General features: G+C 41.6%; 1 protein-coding gene and 1 long non-coding RNA gene across 4 annotated transcripts in view; both read left to right on the top strand.

The window, feature by feature from the left end:
* The window catches only part of AKAP7 (A-kinase anchoring protein 7), an 89,311-nt gene extending 87,802 nt beyond the window's left edge, over positions 1 to 1,509 (top strand). For 2 of the 3 annotated variants that reach the window (XM_079970686.1, XM_079970689.1), the window contains exon 8: positions 304 to 1,383. In XM_079970686.1, coding sequence (XP_079826812.1) covers positions 304 to 509 — 206 coding nt within the window. In that variant the 3' untranslated portion in view covers positions 510 to 1,383. Of the gene's footprint in view, positions 1 to 303 lie in introns of all 3 variants that reach the window. The other variant, XM_079970687.1, reaches the window with a different exon arrangement.
* Positions 1,510 to 5,803: 4,294 nt separating this feature from the next.
* The window catches only part of LOC307213040, a 32,605-nt gene continuing 15,635 nt past the window's right edge, over positions 5,804 to 22,773 (top strand). The window contains exons 1-3 of the long non-coding RNA XR_013837359.1: positions 5,804 to 5,857; positions 8,151 to 8,271; positions 21,830 to 21,889. This is a non-coding gene — a long non-coding RNA (uncharacterized lncRNA). The remainder of the gene's footprint in view (positions 5,858 to 8,150; positions 8,272 to 21,829; positions 21,890 to 22,773) is intronic.

Here is a 22,773-nt window from a genome sequence, read left to right as displayed (position 1 = left end):
TAAACTGGGATTTGGATAGCATTTGAACCTGGGAGGAATCCAAGAGCAAAACAGGCCAACAAAACAACTAGGATTCATGAAAGGTCAGGGCACAGAAAAACAAAGGAGAGAAAGCAGCCTCTTTATGCTTCCATTTAGAGGGACTTCATGGAGTTGAAAGTAAACAGAGACATTCAGATGGCTTTGGGTGAGCTTGCACACCACAACTAGGTGAGGCTGAGCAGCTAGTCCCAGTAGATGTGTACTGCATGCCATTTCCCCACCTGCACAGGTTTACTGATTTTTGTCTGTTGTGGTGTGTAGGTGAAAAGAAAGGGGCAGAGCCAGATGATGCAGAATTGCTGAGCCTCAGCAAAAGGCTGGTGGAGAATGCAGTCCTCAAGGCGGTGCAGCAGTACCTAGAAGAAACCCAAAACAAAAACAGACTGACTGATTTTGAAAGCCCAGTGAAAACTGAGGAAGCAGCCATTGGCAATAGCAAGGAAAGTGAGAATGACAATAGAAAATGAGTGCTTTGAAGGAGGCCAAGAAGGCATGATCCAGCTACAAATACCCACGACTCTGCTCCCTGGATCAGCTCTGCCGAGCTATCCTGGCTGACTTGAGTTGGGATTTGTGATTGTCTGTTATCAGGCACCTCGTCTGAACAGAGGGATGCTAATTTACAGAGCTTCATGATAACAAATATCAAGGCTGATAAGAATAAAAAACAAACTACTGAATGATGGGAAAGACGGCAAGACAGAGAGGGCCAGAAGGATGGAGAGATCTGACTACTAAAGTGCCAGCTTCGTTGTGTTCTCAGCTGCAGAAAAATATATATGAATCTCCACTGCTTTCTTTGTGTGCCCTGTGGATACAAAACAAATGGAAGATGGGCTAGCCAAACTGGAAACAATGCCATTAATTTTTGTTTTGCAGAACTGGACAACTGTTTACTTGAAGTACAAAAGAAGACATTTTGTTGAATGGAATTGTCACTACTAATATTAATCATAGCTACTGTTACCCAATAGAATGGGAATTGTTCATGAATATTGTATCACTATGCTTCATTTCTAAGTAACATTTGCACCCTTAAATTATATTTTTGACTAAACATAACCTTTTATATATATTTAATTGATGCATATGGGCATCTTGTGTTTTTTTTCAATCAATGGCATCTCTTTTTATTCGTTCCATAACATTTTAGGCAACAATTACTCATATGCAAAAATGTATCATTTTCCTCCTCTCTAGGGAAGAGCCATGAAGCAAATGTAATAAAGGAAGCCTTGCACAGAGAACTGTTGGCCCTGTTGTCCAAACTGAATCAGATAAAGGCGCTTTTGTCAAGTCCAGAGATTCGTATGAAAATGCACAAGGAACTGCTTGGAAAAGGACTTGTCAGTGGCAGCATCTGGGACAGTTTCACCAATCCTGCACCTTCAGTCTCTTAACTATAAATTACTGTTTTGTGAAACCCTACAACTTCATTTTTTAAATGAATGGTATTTGTTTACCAAATTTGTGTTGTTTTGTTTGAGAGGTGGGGCAGCAGTTTGTATGAAGAGTGTATGCTGCAGCAACACGTGTTTCTAGAATACATATATTTCAGTGTGAGAGAGAAATTCTAAGTAATCCTACGTTTTATATGATCCCAAGAGGAGGGGGAATCTATTCTAAGCATTGTTTTTCTTCAGTAACAGTGTACATAATTGACATCCTAATTTTTACAATTTATTCTGGCATATTTACAATTGAATGGAAATCCAGCACAATGTCCCAGCATTTCTTGGGCAATGTCATGGTTTGTGACATGTTTAGGCCCATCCTTACCCACCTACTGCTGGCACAGCAAGTCAGTGGGTGAGTACATATGCATATGTGGCAACTTCTTGCACTAGCCATGCTTCAGCATTTTAGTATAAATTTGGAAGTGCGGGAAGTAGTACCTGGATTATTACTTTTGCAGGAAAGAAACAAGAGAGAAGCAAAAAAGAAGGTCCCACATGGATTGATTATTATATTCATTCTTTTCCTCTGATTGAACTTAAGGTAGATTACAACTAAAATAGAAACAGCTAAAACATTATTATTATTATTATTATTATTATTATTATTATTATTATTATTTATTGACTTAGGCTGGTCTTGTGTGTTGGTTCTGCATAGACAATACTATGCAATTTGCATCTATCAGATACCTGGAATCAGCATGTCAGAGGTCTAAAAGAAAGAAAAAAGGATACAACCCAGCCAAAATTAAGTACTTTAATGTTCCAGAGATTGCCATCACCAGTTAAATATGTTCTTCTGTAGAAATGAGTAAGATTCAAAAGTACTTAGCATCTTATTATGCCACCACTCCATATATGTCTTTGGGTTTAAGCCCATTATTCCTTGTTCTTTAATAGATCATTTCAATAGCCATAAAGTCACATTTTAAACCAAACTAACAGATTTTTAAAAATGATTTTAAATTGTCTAAGGAAATCATTTTATATTATACTGCCTTTTATGTATGTGTTCTGGCAATTTGTTTTGGCAATGTCTACTTTTTTAACAAGCCAGAATTTGAAATCATATGTATAGATATTGAAATATAATTTACATGCAAAACAAGATTATTTAAACAGTCTCAATATTTATTGTGAAGCCACAAAACAGAATGATCTTTTATCTAATCACTTCATGAAGTATGCTTAATTTCCCCCCCAAAGAACAAAATGACTGTTTTTTTGTACAAATCAGTTCTCTGAAGTTTGAGAAGGTGTTAAAAAGTCCTGTGTTAAGCTTCATAGTTTTATTAATTAGATACATCTGAATATTATTTTTATCAACTCTGAACACTGGCAAGTTTGTCTCTTAACAAGATTCAGCAACCTACACCGATCTTTAATTCTAATTACCATAGTTGACAAAGAAAATCTGTTCTGATTATTATACTTCTGGAAAAGATCCATATATACATGCTAAATAATACTATCTGCCCACAACCAGTGACCCTCTAACTCATTTCCTCTCACTTCCATAACCAAGCAGTCAAGGAAGGAAGCAGAGCTCTTTAGATAATGTTTATTTTGTTTTTGTCATTCATATTTTGAATGTGCATTCTGGTTGCTGGTTGCTCATCCTTGCATCTTCTAAATATTGTTATTCAAGGCACAATCTATTTCACAATGAAATTAGGGATGTTTGGGGCAACAGATTTAGGGTCCAGACTGACCAGGTGACTGGGATTTACACTGGGTGTGTGGCAGTCTGTTGGCTTTGATTTGCATTCCGATGGCTTCTGAGCAAGATGCAGCCATCTCAGAATCTTCATGCCATCCTTGATGCAGAGAGATGCCTGGTTACACAACATTTCCCGTGATTTTTGTCCAGCTGCATACATACAAAAACCCCCAAACAAATGATAAAAGTTTCATTGTCCGAACGATAGAAGAATACTGCCTAAGGTTATCCAGAATGAAAATCCACAAGCCTGTGAAACCAGGGTGTATCATATCTTGATACCTTTAAGACTTCAACATCCAGTATATTCCATCTGCGTTGCTGTACTAAAATGGAAATGCTAAGTTTATCCCTGGGTACTTGCAGCAAGCCTGTCTCCAACAGCAACTAAAGACAGTAAACTAGAGGTTATTGAGAGAATATAACAGGATGTTACTACAGCAAAACTAGTTTAGTGGGCACAGATGGTGAGCGTGTTTCAGATAAATATTGGGAAAATGTAATTGTGTAGAGTTCTCTGGGGAATGGGGAAAAAAAACCCCTACATTTATTTCTTAACATACAATATCACAACATCCAATAGCCAAGATTTTAAAGAGAAAAAAACTGTTTGAGTGTGAGTGGGTGAGTAAATCAATCAATCAATCTAGCAACTTTTAACTATTCTGGTTTTGGCACAGTACCAAGGTCAGGTGTCAAGACAAAGAGATTGGTTGCCAAAGTAAAGCATGCTTCTATTGTACTCATGCTGTGAGTTGGTGACAAGCATAACCAAGTGTAAACTCACACACAAATAAGGAACCCTTTATTTCATGCTATGCAGCCTTGAAAACTTCAGTGCACACCAGAATAAACAGCAGCTTTCCCATGCTAACAGCATTTTGCCTAACCACCTTCCCCCCACCCTGACTCTGTGAATTGCTCTATCTTTCCACACTAGATCACAACACAGCAATGACTGTGACTCTTAGTGTTATATAGATGGCACCTTGTAGATAATGCAAATGCTTAGTTGGGTCAGTTTCACATATCAGAGGAAAAATACATCTTTCCATAGGTGGGGAATACCATTACCAAGGGTATGCAATGACTATGGTCGAACCCAGGTATTTAAATAGGATTTCCATTGGGATCTTTATATGGCAGTTAAGCAAGTATGTCTTCATCTTAATATCTCAGCGTGAGTTTAAAATAAATTAACAAGTAACCTAAGAAACAGAGCAGATGAAATGATTATACATGAAAACTGAAAATCAAACATAAAAAACATTTTGAGCCAATCCAGCTGCTTACAAAAAAGAAATTTGTGTTATCAGTTCAAAAAAAGCCTTGACAAGCAGGTCTTTAAAAGGTAAAGGTAAAGGACCCCTGACAGGTAAGTCCAGTTGTGAACGACTCTGGGGTTGCGGCGCTCATCTCGCTTTACTGGCCAAGGGAGCTGGCATTTGTCCACAGACAGCTTTCCGGGTCATGTGGCCAGCATGTAAGCCGCTTCTGGTGAAACCAGAGCAGCGCACAGAAACACCGTTTACCTTCCTGCCGGAGCGGTACCTATTTATCTACTTGCACTTTGACCTGCTTTCGAACTGCTAGGTTGGCAGGAGCTGGGACCTAGCAACAGGAGCTCACCCCTCTGTGGGGATTCGAACCACCAACCTTCTGATCAGCAAGCTCTAGGCTCAGTGGTTTAGACCACAGCGCCACCTGTGTCCCTAAGCAGTCTTAATCTAGCACAAAAAGGTCAGCAGAATCGGCACCAGGTTACAAGCACCTCCCATTACAAGCATTTGCATGGTAGTAGTTGCAAGTTGGATGCTTGTAACATGGGTTGGTAGCTTCAGTTGCACAGTACCTTCAGTTGCATAGACCTCCATGCGTCTATTGTAGTGAGCAGACAAATTGGGGGCTTGCCTCCACCACTGTGCCACTAAAAGGCACCAACGACAAGGCAGATGGAAAGCTAATATGGGAACCACTTTGGAAATTATGGCAGCCACTGCCAAGGCTTCTTTTCCAAGCCATAATAGGGAAGTTGGAAAGGCCATAGCTCAGTAGTGGAGCATCTCCTTCACATGCAGAAGGTCCTTGGTTCAATTCCCCACAGCTCCAGGTACAAGTGGGAGAGACTCAATCTGAAATCCCGGAGAGCTACTGATAGCCTGTGTAGGCAATACTGAGCTAGATGCCCAGCATCCTAGGCCCAGTTGCAAATCAGAGCAGTTGTAGCGTAGCCATTATTTTATACTGTTGCAGCCCAGACCCAAATATTTTTAAACACTGAAAATAAAAACCATTTGTTGCATGCCCTGCTTTTCTTGGATAATGATAACAGGAAGTGACAAGGCTGAGCTGTCAGGTGCATTGTTTTAAAAAGTGTTGCTTGTCAATAAAACCTGATTGACACCTCTGATGTTGTAACATCCTGCTCCATAATTCTCTGTAGAACAGACACCACAGCTTAGGAGTGTTCTGTATTAAACTAAAATTTCAACTGGACCACCTTGTTGTAAGCAGAACTGGTCAGAAAACCTTAACTACAACACCCTGTTTTAGTCAGTTTCAGGTCCTGAGATGCTGGAGTAGAACTATACACACAACTATTGGAAGAAGAAAGAAGCTTCCGGAGACATGCACAAAGGTGAACATTTAGCTGCTATTTTTTTAAAAGAAGAAGAAGCAGCATACTCTGAATGAGATTATATTATATTATTTGAGATTATATGAGATTATATTATATATTTGAATGAGATTATATTATATTAAGCCTTTCACTTCACAACGAAGTTGTCCTTTGGTTTCTAAAAGGCAGGGTGCATCATACAGACACTAACATTTCATGAAATACCACAGTGATCACTGTTTCTTATGGGGGTTGTTATAAAAAGACATTAGGTCATCTAATTATTGCAGAAAGACTAAATAACTAAAGCTCTGAGCTCTGGAAATGCTAAAGATTAAGTGTTATAGTGTGTATTGCTTCACAGGTCCTTTGATCAGTACAAAAACCCTTCTTAGTGAGCAGAAATCTCTTCATTTATATTCTTCTCATGTTAAATGTCTTCTTAATGAGAACATTTGTACTGAAGGGAAACTAATTTTGGAGAAGCTAAAACGTACATTCACATCCAAACAACAATTAGACCCCTGCTGAGTGGGGTGGGGGGAGCCCTAAAAGGTATCTACAGATGAGAGAATACTACAGGTATAATAAGCTGGAATTATCCTCTTATAACAGTCCCTCTCCTCTTCCCAGTCATATTCTGGATAATACATTTTATTTTTGGTAACAAGCATTACATGTCTTCAGCAATTCAAAAGTTCTGATAGACATTTAACTTCAAAATTAAAAAAAAAAAATCATTACAAATTTCTTGCGCTGTGGAAGATGAACATGAAAATTTTAAAAAATGAAGCTCTGTGAGGAAATGAGCCCAGCTTCAAGCTTTTAATTTCAGGGCATTCTATAATCAATTCTGGTTGAACAAGCGAGACCTGCAATAACAAAATGTTGCAGGGTTGACTGCCTGTATCTGGTGTTCCAGCTAGTCTCCATTCCACCTGCCCACCCCCTGTTTACTGTCCAACCCTCAACCATCGGCATTCTGTGTCCCTGAAACATGGTTCAGTTCTCATTTGGCTGTTTCTGAGGTTTCTCCTCTCTTAGAGTTTATTTACTAAAAATTGCTGCAATTCTGAAAAACTTGGGATATCCCTGAGCCTGTTAATAATCTCCTTGCCAAGGGCTGGTGCCATTTTGGATACACATGGGTCCAACCTCATAGAAGGAGTTTGCCATTGGTGTAGAGGATTCAGTCTGTGTGAAGTCAGATTCAAATGTGCAGAAATAATTCATAGGTCAGTCTTTCTCAGACAGGGTCTCTTCAAACTGCAGATAGAAATTGCATATTTGAATGCTTGTGCGTGCATAGGCACAAAAACATGTGGGGAGCGTTCAAACCTGTAACCCCTTACCTGCAGTCTCAAGTGGACAATCAAGGATTGTACTACAGACTCTTGGCATTCTGAAATAACTCATAATTATAATTATGCCACAGGACCTCTGTTGCTATTAGCAGCTTCCTGACTTGAAAACTGCATATTAAAATTCAGTGGAATTTTAAGCACTTTTGCCGGAGTTCCAAACTGTGCAGGGAAAAACAGCTTTGGAGGTGATGGTAGTGGAGGAAAAAAGGCCGGTGGAAAAAGGGATAAGCACACCTCCCCATCTGTTGCTTCTCTGCTCAGCAAGATCTCTTGCAGAGATGCTTCGGATAAACTTGTCATCAGGGTTGTGCTATGTGCCTTTGTGTCCATTTGGTAGCTTGTCCCTGAATATTGGCTTTATGCATTCTGTCTTGCTACCTCTTGCCCCTGCATTTCCAGCCTCAGAACACTTCACTGTCATTTTTGGATACGTAATTAGCAATTGCACCTTCTTTCTGTATATTCACACAGCTGAAGCTGCCTTATACTGCATGAGACTCTTTGCCCATTAAGTCCAATATTACCTACTCCAGCAGTATCCAACATGGTGCCTTTCAATTTTTGTGCACCATTATTTCTTTATCAAGTTCCTATCCCACCCTTCCTCCCAAAGCAACCCAGGCCATCAAGCAACAAAGTAGGAAAGCAGTGCCATGAAAAATAAAAACTTTAAAAACAGAGCATCTAAAAGACATTAAAAAATGACAACTGTCAGCTCCAGTCAGCATGGCCAATGGTCAGGATTCAGCACTTCCCAAAACCGGCTACTTGTTTTTGTGCATTTTTAAACTAGAGATGCTAGTGACTGGACTTGCACTTTCTGCATGCGAAGCATGTGCTTTCTACCACTGAGCTTTCCCATCTCTTCCTGGGCTAGATGCCAGCCTCAGGCAATGAGATTTCTGGTTCAGCCTGGAAAGTTGTGTCCTCATTTATCCAATTCACAGTGCACTGCTTCAAAACCAATCCAAGGACAGACCAGCGTTGTGTGAACTGAGGATCACAATGAAAAGCTATGAAGAGTCCTCCTCTCACTGGTGGCTTCCTGCTGGTTCTCTGCTACCCAAGGTAATTTTCATCAAAGCATTTCATATTTCTAGTAAACACTTGTGTAGGATGGTGCCTGTATCGGATGACTGGATGGTTGCCATGGAGAATTAAGTGTGTGTTTTGTGAACAGTGCAGAAGTAAAACCCCTCATTACACAAAGCTCTCAGCTGCCAAGTTGGAAGAGGGCAGACTGATTATGTGCAAAACAGGTTGAATTGTAAACATGGCCGGACAGAATCATGGCCCAAACATTATTTGACAAAGGTCAAATGAACAGTATTTGCATTGTTCAACCCTATGACATATATCTTAAAATATAGGTACTTTGGGCAGTCATCAGGTACTACGTGTCTGAGATGTATCACTACCTAGTGTAGGTGTGGAGGAATGTCACATGACTAAATGCTCCTTCATGTAAATAAATAAATATCCCAGTAAATAGAAAACGTAACATGCCAAGGAGAAAGCTAATCTAGAATTCTTATCCCTGATAATTAGTTTTATTTGTGAAAGTTTGTTTAAAAAGTTTGGTATTTATTTATATGCAGCATTTTGCTACTTTCCCTTGAAGTCTAAAGCAGTACAGCCAAGACACAGATTTACCTCACTAGTAGGAAGTAGGCCTCAGTATCAAAGAATATACAAAAAAAAAAATAATTGCATTGGGACTTGCTTTTTCACATGGCAGTTCCTTTCTTATTCTTTGGAGAAAATATGTGTATTCTTTCATATTTATGAAGGTGAACTGGCCTACTCAGTAATGATTTTGATCTTGTTTCCACTCTTGAAGTGCTACCTCCTCATTCCTTGGTCCACACATAGCCATTTTCAAGAGGGAACATGAGTACTGAATAAATTACCTTACATTTGTTTTGGGATGCTGTAGAATTGTAACCAGTTCTCTTCTGCCGCTATGTTTGAACAAGTTTTCAGTGAATATACAGAAAGAAGACTTTCCTAAGACTTATCTCCTGACTCAAAATATTGGTGCATGTGTCTCAAATACATGCCTTATAATTTTGACTCTTGGGAATCACATTTCTCTGCGACAGCTATGGCAAACAGCTGCTTAGAAACCAGCCCCACTCTACAGGAACTAGAAAGGATTTTAGATCTGGATGGTTGACAACAACTGCATAAAAATGTTTGCAAGCAGTTGCAAGATGCAATTAGAGAATGATATGCCATTTTAGGATCAGAATTAAAGCTATCTCATATTGACTCAAGCTCCACACACCTGGGGTATTGTACCTTGTGATCAGGGATGATAATGTGCAATGCCACAAATTGTGCTTGCTTATAACTTCCCCTCCATATCACCACCGGTGAGCAAAATGTCCTGCAAAATTTAGAAGTCAGATTTTCTATATGTCCAATAAGACAAGAGAACTGGTTTCTGACCAGCAATCCACCCACCAGTTGTCAGACCCAGTTTTTTAATGCTCCAGTAACTATAGGGCACTTGTGTCCTTAAACCACAAAAATAAGCAGTCTTTTGTGCATTTATTATCAATGAAACTTCATGTAAGATAGTGTTCCAAAACTCCTCCACCACTGGACAGTTCCACCACATATGGCACCATCTCTAATACAATTATGAGCCTCCTTCCTCACCCTAAAAACCCAGATTGAGTTACAGTGCCATCAGTATAGGATTTTAAATAATTTTTCCTTCCCCACGGGCACAGAGTGCAGGTGTTTCCCAGCAACTCCCTCATGGTATTGTAGCATGGAACAATTTGAGAATTACTATACTAAGGCATGACTCTTACCGATGTATGTAGCAATGCATAATAACACAAATGGGAAAGTGCTCCAGTTGTCATGGGTACCACTATTTCAAAATCCCAAAGATTACTGTTCAGAAATGTTTTCATCCTTCGATAAATTATACAGATAATAAATGTGCTTTATATAGTCAGTTCTCCGATTCCAGGGGCACTAAGCTGCTAGGTCGTTGTGAAAACCCTGACTGGGAAATATGAAGCTTTGTTAAATGAATCAGTCTTGTGGTCTATCTAGCCTGGGATTGTTGCTCTATAACTGGCTGTAACCTTCCAGGTCTTCCACATCCCTTCCTGCCTCAGCTCGTTTTTTGTTTTTTTAAACCAGAGATGTCATGGATTGAACTGGGGATCTTTAAAATGCAAAGCATTTGCTCTGCTCATTGAGTTACGGTCTCTGCCTAGTTATTCTTATCAAACATTCTCCTTTAAATTACACTAAGAATGACTTGGCGGGGGAGGACACCTTTGATTTTTGAATGCAAAAATACAACTAAAACTTCCTTTGAAGATAATTATTAAATTACTCATTTTCCCCATGAAGTTTGAAGCAAGATTTTAACCTTCATAAGAGTCATGTGAGAGAAGTGAGACTGAGAGAGAGGGATGTACCATTTGGTGGGCTTCATGGCCAAGTGGGGATTGCATCTGAGTTTCTGTCAGGAGTGGGGGTTAGGAGTCGATCAGCAAACAAACAAAACAAAACAAACCCACAGTGTCAGTGCAGTTGGCTCTTTATTCAAGAAGACTAAAGTTGGCTCAGGAGGCCAGGCCTAGTGAGCACAGCAAGTTGCCCCTATGAGACAGTTGTGAGGACTGAAGGTTCTCACCTTCCCACAGTTGTCTCCTCCTCCCCTGCGTCCTTCCCAAGCAACCTGAGACTCTGTTACCTTGCCTGTCTCTGCTCCTCCCTCTTCATACCTCTTCTGGTTCTGAGGGACCAAAGGGGAGGGGAACTGGTCACAGCAGGAGGGGAAGACACCCTGGTTTCTTTACCAGCCTGAACCATCTCTGCCTCTTGGCTCCCCTCCTTTCCAGCCTCTGCTTCTGCCTCTGATTTTGGACTACTCTCTGCCACAGACTCTTCCTGCTCACTAAATCCTGTTACCTCTTCAGCTTCTGACACCTCCCCCTCCCAGTCTGCTCTCTCTTCTCCCTCTGACCACATACTGTCATCCCATCACCAATCCCCTGGCTCTGAGCCTTCTTCCCCTGGGTTTTTCTGTGGTGTTCCCCAGCTGGTGCATCTCATCACTTCTCTGCATCCAGCCAGTCCATTACAGTTTTCCACATATAAGCCCAATACTCTAGTCCAGGTACAAGGAACCTCTTGCCCTCTGATGTTGTTGGATGACAACTATCATCCCTGACCATTTGCCTGTTGCCTGGTTGTGGCTGATGGAAGCTGGAATCCAAACGCATTTGGAGGGCCACAGGTTCCCCAGACCAGCTATAGTCATTGCACTACACCAGCCTTCAGAACTAAACGGTGCACATTGCCACAATTCAATGGTGATTACATTCAACAATCAACTTCTTCTCTGCCTTAGTCTTTTGTTGTTGTCATAAATTAAATAAACTTCACATAACCATTAAAACACACTTTGTTCAAGTTTCAGGTATGCCTTTTTGTGGTATATTCCACTTTTGTGTAGGGTGCCAATCTGCAGTGTTGCCAGTAAGCAAGCGAGCAAGATTGCAAGTGAGCAAAATTAATGGATTAATTAATTATAGTTCTACCCTTCTTTTCACATGAATATTGAATATCTCCCGAGTGGTTCACATTGATGTTTTTGTTTTTAATGGTGAACACACCCTGTCCTTGGGTTTATAAACTAAAAAATAAGATATCCAAGGAAAAGAAGTGAAGCCAAGAGAAAGGAGATCAGTTTAACACTGATAGAACCAAGTAGTGAGTTGTAAACTGGCTATTTTATCCAGCTGGGGCCAGGATGATCTTCCCTTGCTGGTGATCTTGCATGGATAGAGGTGCTACAAATGATCTAACAGCTCTTGTTCATTTTTGAAGTATGAGGGCATCTGTTAATTGGAGCCAAAATTCCAGAATATGGATGCCCACCATCAAACACACATCCTGGTCCTGCTGCTAGATGGACTCACCTCATGTCATATCCTATTCAGTGATCTTAACTCATGCAGGGCAGGTAGGTAAAAAGGTAACTGACCCCTGGATGGTTAAATCCAGTGCCTATGGGGTGTGGTGCTCATCTCGCTTCAGGCCAAGAGAGCCGGTGTCCACAGACAGCTTTCTGTGATCAGCATAACTAAACTGCTTCTGGCGCATCAGAACACTGTGATGGAAGCCAGAGCACACAGAAACACAGGGCAGGGCACATATGGGAAAAGGCATGTCCTAGACCAGGCCCCATTTAGATCTATAAATCATTAATTTAGCATGGAAACTAACTAGCATTCAGTGTGTTCTCATAAGGTCAGTGTTATATGCTATGTGCAATTGGCCCCAGTCAAAAAAACATGCTGCTACATTCTGGACAACCAGTTCAATCCAGGTAGGGCTGGGAACTATTCCTGCCTGAAACCATGGAGAGCCACTGCCAGCTAGTCTTGACAATACTGAGCTAGAAATGCTAATAGTCTGACTTGGTATAAGGCATTTAGTTTCCCATCTGCAGGGAAGATCTTGCTCATGCTAAGCAGGGAAAGAGCACTTTTATACAAAATGTGAGAATTATGTGCTTCATGCTAGATCCAAATATTATACCTGTGTAGAGAGGGAAGGGAAAGTGTCTAAAAGTATGTGGGTAAAGTAACATCCAAGTGACAGAACTGGGCAATTAAGGCAGTGAAACGAAGCATGCACATTTCTCTTCAAACATGAGTGCAGACTAGAGTTAAATATTGGATACCTCTTCCCAGTTGTTTTTGTGTGTGATGGTACTCACCAGTCTAGAGTACCATCACCTCCTTTTTGTTTCCCGTGGCAGCTATTTTGAGCCAGCACTCACAGCACTTTGATACATGTACAGTACCAGCACTTCATTTTTTACTAAAAAAAAAAAAAGCACTGCCTCTGCCATTTAGTCTCCGCTATTATCTTCTTATTTGTATCCTGCTTAAAAGTACAGGTGTCTATCCCAAACTACGGATGCAAATCTAATTAATGTGCATGGCTCCAACTTGTTGTTGTTTAGTCGTTTAGTCGTGTCCGACTCTTCGTGACCCCATGGACCAGAGAACGCCAGGCACTCCTGTCCTCCACTGCCCCCCACAGCTTGGTCAGACTCATGCTGGTAACCTCGAAAACACTATCCAACCATCTCGTCCTCTGTCGCCCCCTTCTCCTTGTGCCCTCCATCTTTCCCAACATCAGGGTCTTCTCCAGGGAGTCTTCTCTTCTCATGAGGTGGCCAAAGTACTGGAGCCTCAGCTTCAGGGCATACTCTGAAAGCATCATATGTTTAGCTAAATAGATGTAGGTCTGCTCGGTGACTGACTGGATGAGGAACTGCCTGAGAACCATCTGTGCAATGATAGAAGAAAGGTGGACTATAAGTGAAATGAATTAAAAAATCCAGTGTAGACTTTCTGGATGGGCAAGATGGGTTCATTCATTCTGCAGAAATCCTCTGCTCCTCTGACTATACCTGTTCTATATATTTAAATAACATATACACTACAGAACTAGGGTATCCATGTCCACATGGTTCTTGGATCACTTATTCCGTATTGAGCCAATAGCTTGTTGATCATGCATACTCATGAGTCAACATTCAGTGTCCAGAGAGTGAATCTTCTTTCTGTGATTTCCATCACACAGTGTACTGTGTCAAAGCAATGAGAGGGCCCAGCCATGCCTTACGAACGAAACATATGTCTAGTTTGCATGCATAAATTCCTCCCGATGTCATTTCAGGCCATGGGCTTTTCAGCCTGGATGCACACTTTGTTTCTCCTGATGCTGGTGTATTTTAATGCTTCTGCATGGTTTCCTGGCTCGCAGCAGAACCCCTTCTGTCACGATTTGCTGCATCTAAGTAGTAGTAAATCAATCAAGCATCACTAGTAGATGGCTTTAGGGCTGGAATCGTTTCCAGGTAAAACACTCATTTCATTGCGTGCTGAACCAGACTTGGCCAATATCTTACATTGCACATACTGAAATAAGCACATTTGTGGTCATTTTGTATGTGACATGGAGGACTTGGAAACACCTGACACTATAGCAGCTGAGGTTGCCAACTAGGCTGAGGGCCAGGGCTGGGGGAACTAGCCTGACTTTGCTTTTGTCTCTCCAACATAGATTTGATCTTCAGAAATCAGCAGGTGAGGCTTTCTTGGCAGTGAACTAAACACGTTCACCTGCTAACTGCTTCCAGTCAAATGGCTGGCAAAGGGACAAGGGAAGGTTCAAAAGCTGGCAACTTTAGGCAGTACTGATCAAAGTATATGGCCATGGGAGTGCTTAGGGCTCCATTGAAAGCACTACATAGTATTTAGTTATGCATTCATAAGATTTATTACCTGCCTTTCACCATAAATTCTTAGGGCAGATTGCAATAATATAGTCTAAAGTAAGAAAAAGAGAAAAAATAGAAAAACTATAAAAAGTAGTATCTATCAAAAGTTTCAGTGGCTAGTGGATATGTGCAAGTGACTTAGTCTTGCACACATTCATACTTTTATGGAACTCCCAGTTGAGATCAGACAGGCTCTCTTCTTCTTGAACTTCTGGCATCTAATTTCTTTCTTTCTTTCTTTCTTTCTTTCTTTCTTTCTTTCTTGCAGGCTTTTTCACTGAATTCTGATTTTATAATTTTAACTGATTTTCATTCTCATTTTATTGAGTCACTTGTACATGGTTTAGAAATGATCGTAATTAAGTGGTATATAAATCATTGCATTAAATAAAAATAAATAAATATTCTTTGTAATATGGGAGAGCCACACTTGGCAGAGGCCTCCTCCTCCGTCTTCTGTTTAGTAAACTGTATAAATTGCTACCATCAACACAACGAGATTGATTTTGGGTCCCAAATAATTATCTTACTTGTAACATGCCTATTCACTTCTATTTTGGTAGCCCCAAGGCCTTGAGGTTAGTTGGGCCAAACATGAGTACTATCTTCATCTTGAGGAATACCAGCTGTGTGACTTAAACTTCCTTCCATGTGTCAGGATAGAGTCAAGACATAGGTGAAGAAAAGAACAAAAGGCCACACATTGCCCTGGCTCCTGCCCAAGACCAACAGCAGGTGCACTTCCTTGTAAGTAAAGGAGCCAAGCTTTATTTGAGCAGTTTGACAGTACTATCTCACCAACAGTAGAAGGCCAGGAATCAGTCCGGATGCTCTTAGGCACCAGCGATGCAGCAAGCATCAAACCAACTTAGGAGAGGAGTTTCAAGCTTCCCTAACACAATTCAAGGAGGCAGCCAGGGGTCAGGATTCCAGCATCAGCAGCTGCCAACTCAGACTGCACAGGACTTTGAAATCTTCCCCACAATCAGTCTTGCCTACCCATTACAAATTTAAACAGAGGTGGGAGAAGTCCAGCTACTAATGAGAATACCTATCCTGTGGAGAGCTCCTAGCCTGAAGCTGGGCGCTCCTTCCTGGGAACTGGGTCTTATTCTGCCTCATGATGCGTTGCATTGCTTTGGAGACAACACACAGTAGCTCACAGTTTCTCTTAGACCGTTGAGTTGAGCAACACTCTTTCTAGAGTAATGGTATGCCTAAGTTGTGCAATCAAGCCCACATCTCCATTATAAAGATTAGAGGGAGTAGGCTGGAATACCTTTATACTATGGGTCTATACTGCTCACTTGAAAGGAAGTCCCATTTGTTTCACCCGTTTGTGGTGGGACAGCTCCACACAAACTACTTTGTGAATTTTGTTCTGATTACACATCTTTATCATTTTCCTTCTGAATCAACAGTCCTGAGTCTCTGATCACAAACTTTTCTCATCTTCAAGAGAAAGCTGGATATTTTCAGGTTATTCTTCTATCTCCTGGCAACAAGCTCTTGACTAAACATGGAGCATTTCTCTACACATTTCCTTCTCATTCTAGCTGATTATAATGAGAACTGTGGTGTTTTTGTGAAGATAAGAACCCTGCTGGATCAGAGCAAAGGCCTACCTACTTCAGCATCCCCTGGCCTTTTTCACAGTAGCCAGAGGTGCCTAGGAGAAATTCACAAGCAGCTGCTGTTCACTGGGGAACGACAGTCTCTACATCCTCTTTCACCTCATGCCCAGACATCTTTATGTCTTTGGCCTTTACCTTCATCCTCTTGGTTTTATTCAGTTTAGCTCTGCTCTATGAATCAACCCACTCCAGAGGAACCTTGGATGTTGGCGAGTTCCTTTTCCTGGAATAGCAGGAGATGGGGTGCAGCATTCATCAGAAGCAAAGTGCAGTGAGCTGAACACCAAAGACATCAGCAGGTGAACTGCAGAGATCACTGTTGGCAGGTGATGAGTAGACAGGACAGTAGTGATGAGGAGGAGCCAGAGTCGTTCCATCCCCACTTTAGCTACTGGCTGCTTCTGCTTCCTCTTCAAACTTGTGATTGTTAACTTTTCACTTACTACCCACCAGAAACAGTCCTGGCATAGTAATTAGTTTCTGGAGACTCCCACCAGATGCTGTGTCGGTTTGCTGGATAGCTAATGTATTTCCCAATTAACTAGGTCCTCACATGTGGCCATCAAATAACTAAGAGTCCCTGTGTTCCACAATGTTGCCCCAGCGTGCAAATACAAAGAAGAAGCTGCTGGAGGCTGTATTACAGATGCAATTCTAGCTACAAAGGCAGTCCTAAAGTGGGACTGTAGAAACCGCGTTAACAGCAAAGTGAAACCAGCATAATGTGCAGCTTAAAGGTTGATCAAATCGATAGATCTGCCAAGACAAATCACTGGAGACTCCTTCTACTGGTCCTTGCATTCTTTATGATGTGTGCCACTTTGACAGCTTCCATGAAATGTGGCATGTTAATAAGCTTGCTTTGAATGATGCTAGGGATGTGCCTTTTGGGAAACGAGGACTGACAGAAAAATCAAGTGGTTTAATGGTGAAGTTCATGAGCCATAGCCTGAAAAGATAGCAGGCAGCTCACATAACAGTATCCCAGCAAATGTTCTCTAAGGATATTTTATTGGTGAGTTCTTCCTCCATGTACACTGAGTATAAAGCCTGCAATAATGGTTGTTTTTAAGAGCTGTAACAAGAATTGCAGTTCCATGTTGTTTTGCCATGTATTGCTTAGATTGGATTGAATGTTAGTCTTGAGTATTGGCATCAAACTCATTTCTGCAAGATCCTTTAAGCAATCTTCATTTTATACTGAGAGTTAATCCCTAATAAAGACCAAATGGCTTTTTAGCTTGGATGCACTATTCCCTTCTTAAGCTCTTGAAAAAGGGATGCTAATCACTCCATGTGCTTTTGATGAACTGGGTTACAGTGAAATGCATACCAATGATGAACCATGGCAGCATCTCAGAATCAAAGACCAGCAACTGACAACCCCAACAATTTATTGAGTGGGGTGATCAAAGACGTACAAATGGCTAATGCTCTGGGCAATTCATTGTTTTCTTCCAGCATTAATACTTTCTGTGGGTTGCTTCATTTCCCACACTTGCTTGTCCCATCTCAACCATCATGGCCTTGCCAATCCCACTCCCACTTAAGAACATAAGAAAAGCCCTGCTGGATCAGGCCAAGAGCCTCTAAGTCTAGCATTCTGTTTCACACAGCGTGCAAACAGATGCTTTTGAGAAGTGAACAAGCAGGACATGAGATCAGTAGCCCTGCCTTGCTATTGTTCCCAGGCAAGTGGTGCTCAAAGATATACCACTTCTGATTCCAGTGAGTTGGAGAAAAATCTGAAAGGGGAAGTCTGCTTTTTACATTTAGACTCCCCATGTGATTTAGAACATGGCTTAGATTTTAATAATGATGGGAGGGGTGGACACCCAAATAGGTTTATTGCATTATGTATATGTAAAACAAAACAAGATCCACTTTATTAATTTCATTTATATATCACCTTTATCTTCCAAGGATCTCAAGGTGGTGTATATGGGTCTCCTCCTTCCCATTTCATCGTCACAACTACCTTGTGAGGTAGGTTGTTCTGAGAGATGGTGACTGACCCAAGGTCACCCAGTGAGCTTCATGGCCAAGTGGGGATTTGAACCCTGCTCTCCCAGTTCCTAGTCCAAAACTCTCACCATTTTGCCACACTGGCTTTTCTCAATATTGTATGACTCTTTGAGGGTTGGAAAAGTAGGATGAAAGGTACCCCTGAGATTTCATGACAAGCTAGATGCAGAATACATATAGATTGTGGCTAACATTGTGTTTTCATTGCTTCCCAAACCAGCTGTGACAGCACACCGGGTGCAGAGTAAACAGAAAGTGTGTTCACAGCCTAAAGTTTCTGTAAAGGAAAAGTGGCAATCTTATTAAGGATAGGGTGAGAGACCAAAGATTAACTACAACAGCAGTTCAGCAGTGGAAGGGGGGAAATTAATTAATTAATTAATTAATTAAAAATGATTGGACAAACTTGTTTTTATGGACAGACATTCTGTACATTGAATACAAACTAACAGACTAAACGTTTTCTACCAGCACGAAAATGCGGTGCTGGCGAAAACTTCACCAGTTGATTTCTGTTTTCATTATACAGTTATTGAAGCCCTAAAGCTGTACAGGTCTAAAATGTGGTGTTTTCAGGGCTGGAGATTGAAATAAGTGATTTGCTGAGCCTCCTCCAACAGACATGAATCTAAGAAAACTATTTCCTAAATTACAAAGATAGTTAAAGGAACTAGAACAAGGCAGTTCTCAGAGGATTTCACTGTAACAGGAGTGACCCTCACCACCAATCCCTTGGCAAGAGCTTGACACTTTTAGCCTAATCGTGCATCTGTGCCTGCCTGCCAGCCCTGCCAGTGTTCTGCCAACACTAGTCTGATTGAAGCCTTCAACAGGTAGGAAAAATGCCATCCTCACTGAAATAAATGGTCTCTAGCTCCCTGTGACTCTAAAATATCAACGTGAAATGTTAATGAATGTTCAGCCATGCCAAATTCTTCTTTAGTTGCTGGGAGCTCTAGATTTGAGCAACAGAGATGGGAGAGAGACATTTAGAATGCAAGGACATGTTCACCTCTGCCTTCAGTGAGGCTTGGCAGACCTTTATTAAAGCTGATGGATTCCTTTGATTGCTGCGGTCTTGGTTGTCGTGAATGTACAAAATTGTGCCAACTCAGAGTGAGAAGGCAAGGGCTTGTGTTAATAGGGTTGGTTTCTCTTGGTTTCTAACAAGGAGAGCAGACAAGCAAATGGTAGCTGGTTATGCCAGAAGCCAGTTCAAGAAGATAAGCAAAGATTTTGCCAAAAGGACAAAATCTCAGGATTGTGGCCCTCATGCTGATCTGCCTCAAGTTGATCCATAAATACAATGAAGGTAACTTGTCACAAAATAAATACAAAAGATTAATTCTTTAAAAAATTTATTTTGCCAGTTTCAATCAGGTTGCCAGAGAAGACAAACCTAGCACTGTTATCCAGCTTTGTTTCCTTTACTGAAGTGCACTGGGATGACATTGGCAGAGCTTAGCAATGCCCTGGAGTGCTATTACTGTATAACTAAAAAGTCACATGAACTCATTTCCTTCATTCTTTTTTTGCTCAGAGCAGGCTTGCCAAGTCAGGGGATTTTCCTGAGACACAGGCTGAACACTACGATACCTGTTCTGGAGCTTTCTCTTGTGTGCGGTGGGGAGTACACAACATTGCAGTCTAAATTACTTCACACATATTGGTCTTCCTACCTTCTTAACCAAACTTAGGTATAATTCAAGCAGGTTATAAAACAGGCAGGCTTGTTGCCACTGTTGGGAACCCACCTTAAATGGGTGACACCAAAGGTGGATCGCTCCTTGTTTGGGGTGGGATGAGGATGAGTGCAGGATATCAGTTTATCAAATTTAAATACAAAATAATTAACTGTCTTTCCAGAATCCATTAACAGAAAGTTTAGCTGGCAGTTTTCTTGGCTATTGTCTTAACATGCTTTAGTCCAGCTGTGTGCACCTTATACTTTTAAAGCACATTCAAAACACATTTCCTCCTTCAAATAATTCTGAACACTGCAGTTTGTTAAGGGTTGCTGGAATTGCAAATCTGTGAAGGGTAAACTACAGTGTCCAGAATCCTTTGAGGGAAAGAATGTACTTGTAATGTGCTTTAAAGGTATAGCATGTCATTCAGCCTTAGGCAGAGCAGCTCTGCGACAGAGAGAGCAGTGGTTGACGCAGTCTGAGGTGTAATGCAGTTTACTTAGCTGTTGAATTCAGGCAATCAATCTCTGAACCAGCATGAACTCTTTTAAGTGTTTTCCTTTCAAGAAAAAAAAGACACCTTGTGTACTTGTCAAATGTTTGGTTTGTCTCTGGAGGATGTGTCTGCAGCAGTTCCCATTTTCCCACCATCTGACACTGAAATTGGCTTTAAGGAACTGGTTTGTTCTGCATTCAACTTATTGCCCCATCCCTGATTAGCCCTCAGCTTCCTGATTTCCTCATATATGAGTGCTAGCAGGTCATGAAACAGGCACTAATCCTCTCCTCTCACAATGTCACTTGTTTATGCTTACAGTACCAAAATGCAGATAAATCTTCCTAAGACCCAAGGGAGTCTTGCTTTCTCTCTCTGAATGTGTGCATAAGACTGTCGACAGGCAATGTACTGTGCCAGTGTGGAGAATGGGAGGTCTGGGCATGTGCCCCATCTCACCATCTAACTCAACTAGCTGGTGAAGGAACCACACGGAACATACAAAGGGAAACCGGTGCTTTGTCATGCCCTGGTAGATTTTGCCTTAGGCATTGAACCTGCATTATTTGTTGTTTATTACATTTATATCCCATATTTCCTCCAAAGAGTTCAAGGTAGCTTACATACCTCCATTTCCCCCTGTGATGTAGGTTAGGCTGAGATATAGTGACTGGCCCAAGGCCACCCTGTGGGGTTCATGCCTGAGCAAGCATTGAACCTTGGACTCCCAGATCCTAATCTGACACCCTAACCACTACACCAGGGGGCCTTTGTATTAAAACAGGACTGGGCAGACTTCAGATTTGCTGGTTGTACATTGTTGTTGCTTTCTAGAACCCCAAGATCTACCAATAAGAGCCTGGTATAAAAGCCATACACATGAAATTAAACAATTCTCATCCTACGACTTTGTTTTGAGTACCAGAACTCATAGCTTTCCATTTAAAAACAAAAACAAAACCCAGCCCTGGTTACCGCAAGCTCTCTTCATTTCATCAATATAATTTGGGCTGGGATGGGTGAAGAGAGTCATTGTTCTACTCAGCTTTCAGCATTTGGCCTGGGCGCTGGCCAGTTTGGGACATCTCATGGGAAGTGAGTTCCCAACAAATGGTTACTTTAAAGGGGAGAGAAAGGGGAGATACTGGATCTTGAGACGACTGTGACTACTGCAGTAACTATTGCCCTTTTGAAATGTAATGATGGCCCCTCTCCTTGCTGAGCAGTTTTTCCATGCCAGCTGTCTGTGTCCAAGGCAGCCATTTGCTGGCATGCAGAAGTTGTGCAAACATGAGCCAGCTGACAGGTGAAGAGCACTTGAACTATGATCCCAGCTGTGTGGAGCATGTAAGCAGGAAAAAGCTACTCAGTCTGTGGCCAGTGTTGACACAATTAAGTCAGCTCTTACCGTACACTCACGTGAAACTTTTATTTCTCCTTATATCCTTAGGCTGGGGAAGCCTGACCCAAGGTCTTGCCAAAAGGTTTCCTTGCTGAATGATGCTCCTTGGTATTTATTGATAGTGATTTGGAAAGCTTCTGTACACAGTGGATATCAGCGAGATGTTCATGTTTCTCAATTGTGGGATGGCTTCCCTAAGGAACACAGGACTGCTTTCAGAAAAAGCACGGAAGGGCAACCCCAGCCCGCCCCCCAAAACCAACAAGCAGTATGGGCAAAAATGAAAAGAATTGGCTGAATTAACAGTAGAACAGAATAATCCCTATGGGAATGTTCCTTAACTTATCTCAGGCCAGGTTGATCCATGCTGAATCCTTGGTGGCTTGTGTGTCAATGTGGGCATGGCCACTGTAGAAGTGGGTGTGACAATTTCTAAGGGTGTGCATGGGACAAAAACCTTCAGTCATAACAGAATCAGAGTAGGAGACCTGCAAGAGTAGTCAGTAAAAAAAAATCCATTATTTTTGCATTAGTTGCAAATATTACTATTTGCATTAGTACCTCCCCCAGATCTGCTCAGGGGGGTTGAGAGACCTTCCCAAACATATTTATAGGGGGGAGGGGGACCTCTTTTTTGCACAATAAAATACACTCCTGATTATTCCTTTGTGAGCAGGGCTAGTATTCAGCACCTTTTAAATTTAGTGACAAATGCCAGTGGCGTAGCGTGGGTTGTCAGCACCCAGGGCAAGGCAAGTAATTTGCGCCCCCTAACCTGTGGATTTTAGTAGGGGCAGAGAGCTGCGAGTGTGAGCGCGTGCCCCCCCAGATGTTGTGCCCGATGCGGCCGGCCCCCCCTGCACCCCCCATGCTACGCCACTGACAAATGCTAGCCTCAGTGGGATTGGTTCCACTTGGGAGCTCCCAAGCAGAGCTGATCCCTGCCAAAAGGAAGTGTGGACAACTCTCGCTATCAGCTGAATGGGTAGAGA

Source organism: Podarcis cretensis, assembly GCF_951804945.1.
Source record: "Podarcis cretensis genome assembly, chromosome: 3".
NCBI classification, from domain to species: domain Eukaryota; kingdom Metazoa; phylum Chordata; class Lepidosauria; order Squamata; family Lacertidae; genus Podarcis; species Podarcis cretensis.
This window is presented reverse-complemented; position numbering and strand designations above follow the sequence as displayed.